General features: G+C 51.6%; 2 protein-coding genes across 8 annotated transcripts; one reads left to right on the top strand and one right to left on the bottom strand.

The window, feature by feature from the left end:
* The first annotated feature begins 71 nt into the window (after positions 1-71).
* SLC50A1 (solute carrier family 50 member 1) lies at positions 72-3,656 on the top strand. Of its 6 annotated transcripts, none has more exons than XM_032265011.1 (6): positions 416-670; positions 1,411-1,488; positions 1,627-1,750; positions 2,342-2,503; positions 2,759-2,878; positions 3,271-3,656. In XM_032265011.1, exons 2-6 carry the CDS (start codon positions 1,427-1,429, stop codon positions 3,370-3,372), a joined length of 570 nt encoding a protein of 189 aa, XP_032120902.1. In that variant the 5' UTR covers positions 416-670; positions 1,411-1,426; the 3' UTR covers positions 3,373-3,656. The 6 variants fall into 6 exon arrangements, with proteins under 6 accessions (XP_032120908.1, XP_032120902.1, XP_032120905.1 ...); XM_032265014.1 differs by lacking the exon at positions 416-670 and adding an exon at positions 698-716; XM_032265010.1 differs by lacking the exon at positions 416-670 and adding an exon at positions 933-1,106.
* A 721-nt stretch (positions 3,657-4,377) lies between these two features.
* Positions 4,378-5,094, bottom strand: DPM3 (dolichyl-phosphate mannosyltransferase subunit 3, regulatory). Of its 2 annotated transcripts, none has more exons than XM_032265020.1 (2): positions 4,985-5,094; positions 4,378-4,732 (listed from the first exon to the last, which is right to left on the bottom strand). In XM_032265020.1, the coding sequence occupies exon 2, from the start codon at positions 4,725-4,727 to the stop codon at positions 4,449-4,451; it is 279 nt and encodes a 92-aa protein (XP_032120911.1). In that variant the 5' UTR covers positions 4,728-4,732; positions 4,985-5,094; the 3' UTR covers positions 4,378-4,448. The 2 variants fall into 2 exon arrangements, with proteins under 2 accessions (XP_032120911.1, XP_032120910.1); XM_032265019.1 differs by having other exon boundaries at positions 4,378-4,758; positions 4,985-5,084.
* Positions 5,095-9,173: the final 4,079 nt, after the last annotated feature.

Below are 9,173 nucleotides of genomic sequence, written 5' to 3'. Positions count from 1 at the left end.
GTCCCTGCTAAGTACTAGGCTCTGTGCTACAACAGTAGCAACTGGGTTTGAAATTCTTTCTCCGAAGAATGCATGCCCCTCACCAGGCTAAAAGGGTGGGGTGTTTCCTCCTCTGAGGGTTGTCCAAGACCAGAGTGCTCCTGACAGCAGTCTCTCGAGTTCTCAGCTGCACTCCACTCTGGAAGTTCTTCCTGTCCAACCTCTACCCGACTCCCACCCCCTCACCCCCCTCACCGCAGGGCTTTGGCATGCCACGGTTCAGGTACTCATGCTGTTTGTATGAGTCAGGGAAGCTGGGAACGCCAGCTGAGGCATGCGGCCCCGCCTCACAGCCACACCAGCAGAGACGGGTGGGAGGCTGGGAGGGAAAGTTGCCAGCAGCAAGTGGGTTGGACCGGGGGCTCAGTGATAGAGGCGTCAGTGGATTGGCCACGTCATATAAAATTGACCTGACCTTGTAGCCCGAGAGGAAGGGCAAAAGAGGAAGGCTTGGTGATTCTCGGCAATGTCTGTTATTTTGAGAAAAGGCTTCGGCAACAAACTTCAGAAAAAAACCTCCCAAACCCTGGGCAACTGGGGTTCTGATGTGGAGCTCTGGATGGAAAGCGTGCTGAAGTCTGGTAGAATCTAGCAAGCTTTTGTTTGCAGGTCCACCGCCGAAGGCGCACAGGCCTGTAGGAACACGAGCGTTGAGACGGGTCTAGATGATCCAAGGGGTAGGCACAGTGTGAGGAGCGGCAGGTATCGGGGACACATCCGCGGAGCCCTAGGAACGGCACCGACCGGGACCTGGAAGAGGGCTGGACCAGGGCACTGGGCAGGCGCTCGGAGGGGCAGAGCGCGAGTTCCGGTTCGGTGGCGGAGGGGGCGGGGCTTAGCGCAGTTTCCGGAGGGACGGCCCGAGCGCGCGGGGGCGGAGCCGAGGGCGCGGGGCGGGGCTCCAGCGCCGCAGGTCTAGGTCGCGGTAGGTCCCGGCCACCGCAGGCTGGCGGCCGGCGCTTGGCGCGGGATCCGACTCTGGTCGTGATGGAGGCGGGCGGCTTGCTCGACTCGTTCATTTACGGAGCATGCGTGGTCTTCACTCTCGGCATGTTCTCCGCCGGCCTGTGAGAGCGCGGCGGGACTGGGCTGGGGAGGACTAGAAAGTCAGGAAGGGAGAGAGGGCAGAGACGTGGCCACAGCACCTGGCTCGTCTGGAACCCGGGATCAAAGTGGGATCGGGTCGAGGGGACCAGGGTACAAGGGCGAGGCTGGTCACTAGGCCTGAGGGAGAAGGCAGGATAGCTGGGGGGGCGGGGGGGGGGGGGGGCTGCGGTGGTCCGGGAAGGATGACAGGCATTGGGCATCCCCACCAAACACTTTGCTTCTCCCTTCTCACCCTTCACCCCTCCCTTCGGGGCCCCATTACAGCTCAGACCTCAGGCACATGCGAATGACCCGGAGTGTGGACAACGTCCAGTTCCTGCCCTTTCTCACCACGGAAGTCAAGTGAGGGAGCGACGGCTGCGGCGGTGGGAAAGGCTATCAGAGGGAGGTGGGGGCGGGGTAGGAGCATGAGTGAAAGAGCCCCTTTGGGTCCTCCTCTCACAGTGACCTCTTTGAGCCATGTCCCTCTCCACCCTGCAGCAACCTGGGCTGGCTGAGTTATGGGGCCTTGAAGGGAGACGGAATCCTCATCGTCGTCAATGCAGTGGGCGCCGCACTTCAGACACTGTATATCTTGGCGTATCTGCATTACTGCCCTCGGAAGGTAGAGGCCCCACCTTGGACCCACCTCTCTGCTGCACGCTCTGCCTTGCTGGCAGAGTAAACACTGCTTCCTAGAAGACTAACAGCTGGCACTGCCACTCTTTCCAGGAAGGCCCCTCCAGCCTTGCAGGTCTCCTTCCTCTGTGAAGCCAGCCTTCTGAGATGCACACATTGTCCCCATTTAGGCAAGGCTGGTAGCTGTATCTAGCCTGAGATGCTTATGCTGCCAGCAAGCTAGGGGGAAAGGGCTTTTGTCTCTGATATTTTTTTTCAGAGCCAGGGCCTGTGGGTGAGAATGAGATGATTAGCTCTGCTTCCCTGCTCAATCGCACAAGCATTTATGAAGTTCCTACTGTGTGTGCCAAGCACACAGAAAGAAACACATCTTTCCCTGCCCTAGAAGTCTCCGGAATTGTGGGTGTATAAGACTTTCCTATCAAGTTGCTGGCGGGAAAGATGCTGTGACAGTGCAGTGCTGGAGGCCTAAACAGTTTGGCTTCCCCATTGGAGCATGGGAAAAGGCAGGATGAATTAATTCTAGCAGGGAAGTCCGAGTGCACATCTGGAAGTAAGGCTACTTTCTCCCCTGCAGCGTGTTGTGCTCCTTCAGACTGCAACCCTGCTAGGGGTCCTTCTCCTGGGTTATGGCTACTTTTGGCTCCTGGTACCCGACCCTGAGGGCCGGCTCCAGCAGCTGGGCCTCTTCTGCAGTGTCTTCACCATCAGCATGTACCTCTCACCCCTGGCTGACTTGGTGAGTGGGGGTGTCCAAGGAGGTAGAAGAGGTAAGAGTCAGGCTCTTATAGCCAAATACTATGCCTTACAGTCCAGAGGAAGGGGAGATCCAAACCCTGCAAGGAGACAAGGCTGTAGAGGTGGGCAAGTGGGAGGCAGGAAAGATGGTGACAGATCAAGGAGGGTGTCTGACCTTTTTCCAGAGAAAATTCTTAGGCAAGTGAAAGCTTTACTATGTGCTTGGCCCAGGAGAGTCTTTCATTCTTTCCCACAGGCTAAGGTCATTCAGACTAAATCAACCCAGTGTCTCTCCTACCCACTCACCATTGCTACCCTTCTCACCTCTGCCTCCTGGTGCCTCTATGGGTTTCAGCTCAGAGATCCCTACATCATGGTAAGCAGAAAAAGGGATGGGGGCCGGGCGCGGTGGCTCAAGCCTGTAATCCCAGCACTTTGGGAGGCCGAGGCGGGTGGATCACGAGGTCAAGAGATCGAGACCATCCTGGGCAACACGGTGAAACCCCGTCTCTACTAAAAATACAAAAAATTAGCTGGGCATGGTGGCGCGTGCCTGTAATCCCAGCTACTCAGGAGGCTGAGGCAGGAGAATTGCCTGAACCCAGGAGGCGGAGGTTGCGGTGAGCCGAGATCGCGCCATTGCACTCCAGCCTGGGTAACTACTGTCTTGCTCCTGAGGGTACTTCCAGAAAAGCCAGAAGCGGATAAAGCTGGTGATGATTCCTGGAAAACTGGCTCCTCTCCTCATAGCAGTTCTTGTGATTTCAGGTGTCCAACTTTCCAGGAATCATCACCAGCTTTATCCGCTTCTGGCTTTTCTGGAAGTACCCTCAGGAGCAAGACAGGAACTATCGGCTCCTGCAAACCTGAGGCTGCTCACCTGACCCCTGGGCACCTAAGTGCCAACCTGAACCAAAGAGAGCTCCTTGTTTCAGCTGGGCCTGCTGTCCAGCTTCCCAGGTGCAATGGGTTGTGGGAACAAGAGATGACTTTGAGGATAAAGGGACCAAAGAAAGAGCTTTACTTAGACGATTGGTTGGGGCCTAGGAGATGAAATCACTTTTATTTTTTAGAGAGATTATTTTTTTTAATTTTGGAGGTTGGGGTGATATGTTTAGAATATGCCTTAAAATAAAGTGTTCCCCACCCCTGCCTATGATGGTTCATTCTCTACTCATGATTCTAAACCGGCCTGGTTTGGTGACAGGTGGATCCAGTTATTCTCAGGTTGGTAGGGTAGGCTCAGAAAAGGTATCTCAAAGAACCAAAAGGTTGGAAAGACCCAGGAAGGACTTAGAAAGAACAAAAGTTAGATGTTATAAAGAATGGAAGCCTTCAAGAAAGTACTTCTGGCTGGATAAGGTGGCTTATGTCTGTAATCACAGCACTTTAGGAGGCCCTGGTGGGAGGATCACTTGAGCCCAGGAGTTCAGGAAGAGCCTAAGCAACACAGCGAGACCATGTCTGTACGACAAATTAAACATTAGCCTGGTAGCACATGCCTGTAGTCCCAGCTACTCTGGAGGCTGAGGTAGGAGGTTTGTTTGAGCCCAGGAAGGGGGGGCTGCAGTTGATTGCATCACTGCCCTCCAGCCTGGGCAACAGAGTGAGATCCTGTCTCAGAAAAAAAAAAAAAAAAAAAAGCAAAAGTACTTCCTACAGGGTTAAAAGGACCAGGACAGTGAAATGTAATTTCCATCCTGAGATATCTTCAGAAGGAGTCTTTACCTCCTTGGGAGCAAAAATGGGAACACCAGCAAGATGCAAAGATAAAGGCTGAGATGGCCTCAGGAAGGTGGTTCTTTCACATTCACTTCTCGACCGTTAGAACACAGAATCCCCAATATCCATTTTCCATACTCAAACTAAAAGAAGTTAGAAAATAAACTGGCGCTTTAATGGGGAATGGGAGGAAGGGCTGTCCGGGCAGGAATCGGGTTAGGCTGTCAGAAGCGCAGCCCCCTGCGGGCTAAGTCGGCTCGGGCTTCCTGTATCTGGCTCTGCAGCTCGCGTGCAGCATCCTCGCAGTCATGAAAAGTGGCCACACGATAGCCCACAGTGCCCAAGGCATAGCAGCCAGCGGACACCAGCAAGTAGGCGGGCAGTGGCCACAGGACTTCCTGGCAGGACAAAGGCAGCTCCAGGCCCAAGGCTCCCGTGGTCAGGGCCGCCCAGGTGGAGCCCAGGATCGCCAGTCCCCAAAGCCACTGCGCTAATTTCGTCATGGTCACTGCGAGAAAAGAAAGCAAAGCTCCCCTGAGGAACAGAAAGGAAAAGCGCACCAAATTCACCCGACGCCCGCCCACCAGAGGGAGCATTTAAACCAGCCCTAGCCAGAGGGGAATCACCGATCCCAGCGGTTCTAACTTGAGCATCCGCAAAAGGTGGAAGGGTTCCTTCCATCTTGCTAACCCCTCTACATCTGAGACCCATTCCCCAGCTCTCGCCCTCTCCATTCAGTCTTCAATCCACACTTACTTACCTCTTGGCCCCGCGTCTCCCCTTCCCCGGCGGCCCGGATGTCTGCGTCCGGAAGTCCTCCCTGGCCCACGTTCTGCTTCCGCGCAGCCTTCTGGGAGTTGTAGTTCACATGGCAGCGCCCGGCGTACTCTTGGCCACCGCCTCAGTCTAGGCGGGGTCCAGCAGGCTGTGCTCCGCAAACGGCGAGCTGCGAGAGCTCTCGGCGATGCTTCCCCACCTTGGGCTACGCTCTAAGCTGGCGTGGGGCTTGTTAAATGTTGCAAACCATGGGAATATAATACAGTTCCCCTTAAACTCAATTCTCCAGCACTGAAATCTTCATTCACCTGTTCATTCATTCGAACATTCTTTTTTTTCTTTCCGTTCTTGACAGGATCTCTCTATAGTGCCTAGGCTAGACAGAGCTTTTTTTTTTTTTTTTTTGAGATAGAGTCTGGCTCTGTTGCTCAGGCTGGAGTGCAGTGGGGCGATCTCAGCTCACTGCAACCTCGGTAGCTGGGATAACAGGCACGCGCCACCACACCCGGCTAATTTTTGTATTTTTAGTGGAGACGAGGATTTCGCTATGTTGGCCAGGATGGTCTCGAACTCCTGACCTCAAGTGATCTGCCCACCTCAGCCTCCCAAAGTGTTGGATTACAGGCGTGAGTCACTGCACCCAGCCAGAACATTTCTTGATTACCATGATAGACTGTAGAGATATAGAAATGTCAAGAGATTCAACCCCTCCTTGGGTGGAGGAAGAAAGCAGGAGTCAGGGAAGCAGTTGCATTGACAACTAACCACGAAGCCTTGAGATTATTGTTAGAACAGAGGTAGTCATATTTTTACAAGGACAACCACCAATATAACATGGAGCCAGAGGAAGAAGGGCTCCAGGAGGCTGTGGGAAAAGGAAGGAAGGAAGGAAGGAGAAAGAGAGAAAGAAAGAAAGGGAAAGAAAGAACCGGAAAAATTACCCGAAGTGGTGGAGCTATTAGGGTATCTGGCTGAAGAAATTTCTAAGCAGCAAAGAATTCAAGAGGTGACTTGGGTTCTGTTAAAGGCATTCAATTTTTTTTTTTTTTTTTTGAGACGGAGTTTCACTCACGTTACCCAGGCTGGAGTGCAATGGCGCGATCTCGGCTCACCGCAACCTCCGCCTCCTGGGTTCAGTCAATTCTCCTGCCTCAGCCTCCTGAGTAGCTGGGATTACAGGCACGCACCACCATGCCCAGCTAATGTTTTGTATTTTTAGTAGAGATGGGGTTTCACCGTGTTGACCAGGATAGTCTCGATCTCTTGACCTCGTGATCTACCCGCCTCGGCCTCCCAAAGTGCTGGGATTACAGGCTTGAGCCACCGCGCCCGGCCAAAGGCATTCAATTTTTATAAGGAAAGCGGAGAATAAAAGTTTGGAAAATTCACAGCCTGACTATGCAATAGAAAAGAAAAACCCATTTTCTGGGGAAAAATTTGAGCCAGCTGCAGAAATTTGCGTAAGTAGTAAGGAGCCTAATGCTAATCCCCAAGACCATGGGGAAAATGTCTCCAAGCCAGGTCAGAGACTCAGGCAGCCCCTCCCATCATAGTCCCAGAGGCCCAGGAGAAAAAAGTGGTTTCATGGGCCTGGCCCAGGGTCCCCATGCTGTGTGCAACCTAGAGACTTGGTGCCCTGTGTCCCAGACACTCCAGCTGTGGCTGAAAGGGGCCAACATACAGCTCAGGCTGTGGCTTCAGAGGGTGGAAGCCCCAGATCTCGGCAGTTTCCATGTGGTATGAGCCTGTGGGTGCACAGAAGTCAAGAACCTGAGGTTTAGGAACCTCCACCTGCATTTCAGAAGACGTATGGAAACGCCTAGATGCCCAGACAAAAGTTTGTTGCAGGGGCGGGGCCCTCATGGAAAGCCTCTGCTAGGGCAGTACAGAAAGGAAATGTGGGGTCAAAACCCCCAAACATAGTCCCTACTGGGGCACTGCCTACTGGAGCTGTGAGAAGAGGGCCACCGTCCTCCAGACCCCAGAGTGGTAGATCCACTGACAGCTTGCACTGTGCACCTGGAAACGCTACAGACACTCGGTGCCAGCCCGTGAAGGCAGCCAGGAAGGAGACTGTACCCTGCAAAGCCACAGGGGCAGAGCTGCCCAAGACTATGGGAACCTAACTCTTGCATCAGCATGACCTGGATGTGAGACCTGGAGTCAAAGGACAGCATTTTGGAGCTTTAAAATTTGACTGCCCCACTGGATTTCGGACTTACATGGGCCCTGTAACCCCTTTGTTTTGACCAATTTCTCCCATTTGGAATGGCTGCATTTACCCAACACCTATACCCCCATTATATCTAGGATTTTTATTTTACAGGCTTATAGGCGGAAGGGACTTGCCTTGTCTCAGATGAGACTTCGGACTGGATTTTTGGGTTAATGCAAAATCAGTTAAGACTTTTAGGGACTGTTGAGAAGGCATGATTGGTGTTGAAATAAAAGGATATGAGATTTGGAGGGGCCAGGGACGGAATGATACGGTTTGGCTGTGTCCCCACCCAAATCTCAACTTGAGTATCTCCCAGAATTCCCACATGTGGTGGGAGGGACCCAGAAGGAGTTAACTGAACCATGGGCGCCAGTCTTTCCTGTGCTTTTCTCATACTAGTGAATAAGTCTCACAAGATCTGATGGGTTTATCAGGGGTTTCTGCTTTTGCTTCTCATTTTTCTATTTTTCTCTCACCACCACCATGTAAGAAGTGCCTTTTGCCTCCCACCATGATTCTGAGGCCTCCCCCCTATGTGGAACTGTAAGTCCAATTAAACCTCTTTTTGTTCCCAGTTTCATGTATGTCCTTATCAGCAACATGAACATGAGCTACTACAACAGGATACGGGAAAGACTTGACTTTAATATTTATATTTTAAAATGTATTTACTTACTTATTTGGAGATGAAGTCTCACTATGTAGCCCAGGCTGGACTCAAACTCCTGGGCTCAAGTGATCCTCCTGCCTCAGCCTCCCAAGTAGCTGATACTATAGGCTAGCTAAAATTTAAATGAAGCAGTGTTTTGATAGGTTCAAAGTAAGCATAACTTTAAGTGAAGGGATCAAGAAGAAGTCTGAGCTGAGGGTCCACTTGGAAATTACAAAGTTAAAATAAATGTAGAATGTAGTGTCCAAAACCCCACTATCTAGGCTGGGAACAGTGGCTCATGCCTGTAATCCCAACACTTTGGGAGGCCAAGGTGGGAGGGATGGCTTCAACCGAGGTACTGGAGACCATCCTGGTCAACATAGTGAGACCCTGTCTGTATTTAAAACAAAACAAGGGCCGGGCACAGTGGCTCATGCCTGTAATCCCAGCACTTTGGAAGGCCGAGGCAGGTGGATCACCTGAGGTCAGGAGTTCAAGACCAGCCTGGCCAACATGAGGAAACCCCGTCTCTACAAAAAACAAAAACGAAAACAAAAGACCTTCAGACAAAAGCTTCAGACATTGTCTGAAGCTTTGCACTCGGGTTGGAAACGGAGGCTACTTTTCTGTTGAAGTAATCCATGTGGCTCAGAGCTTCTGGCAGGAGTATGATATTCCATTCTCACTGGCTGATTTCAAATAGCAAAGTTTGTGACTATGATTTTAGAAAATGAGGTTTTTCAGCCTTATGTCCTTGATGTTAATTAACAAAAGCAGTTTTTACAGATTCACAGTCTTACTACAAACACAAATGGCTCAGCTGTGAAGAAAATTTTCACAGCCGTAATAATGTAAACACTAAGTATTGATTTAACTAAACATTGGAGCTGGGCACAGTGGAGTTGCGATCTCAGAACTTTGGGAGGCCAAGGCAGGAGGGTTGCTTGAAGAAATGTAGAGGTAAGTATCAGAAGTAGCTGAGAAACTTGAGCCTGGTTGTATATGCAGGTTGTATACTTAAGGGTTACAAAAGAGAAGCAGGGAATCGTTATTTTTCATCAAAAGCCTTGTTCTTTTTTTTCTTCTTCTTCTTTTATCTATTTTTGAGACAAGGTCTTGCTCTGTTGCCCAGGCTGGAGTACAGTGGTACAATCATGGCTTACTGAAGCCTCAACCTCCTGGACTCAAGCCATCCTCCTGCCTCAGACTCCAGAGTAGCCGGGACTACAGAAGTGGGCTACCACGCCCAGCCAGAGTGTGTGTGTGTGTGTGTGTGTGTGTGTGTGTGTGTGTGTGTGTGTG

Source organism: Sapajus apella, unplaced genomic scaffold (assembly GCF_009761245.1).
Source record: "Sapajus apella isolate SASKATOON/1434 unplaced genomic scaffold, GSC_monkey_1.0 scaffold148, whole genome shotgun sequence".
Lineage (NCBI taxonomy): Eukaryota > Metazoa > Chordata > Mammalia > Primates > Cebidae > Sapajus > Sapajus apella.
Note: the sequence above shows the minus strand (reverse complement) of the source record. Positions and strands in the feature narration are given on the sequence as shown.

Bases quoted from the DNA above. Each gene is read 5' to 3' on its own strand.
- SLC50A1 (XM_032265010.1), top strand. From the start codon at position 1,027: ATGGAGGCGGGCGGCTTGCTCGACTCGTTCATTTACGGAGCATGCGTG. The intron at 1,107-1,410 runs GTGAGAGCGCGG...GCCCCATTACAG, and splicing joins GGCATGTTCTCCGCCGGCCT to CTCAGACCTCAGGCACATGC. The intron at 1,489-1,626 runs GTGAGGGAGCGA...TCCACCCTGCAG, and splicing joins TTTCTCACCACGGAAGTCAA to CAACCTGGGCTGGCTGAGTT.
- DPM3 (XM_032265020.1), bottom strand. From the start codon at position 4,727: ATGACGAAATTAGCGCAGTGGCTTTGGGGACTGGCGATCCTGGGCTCC.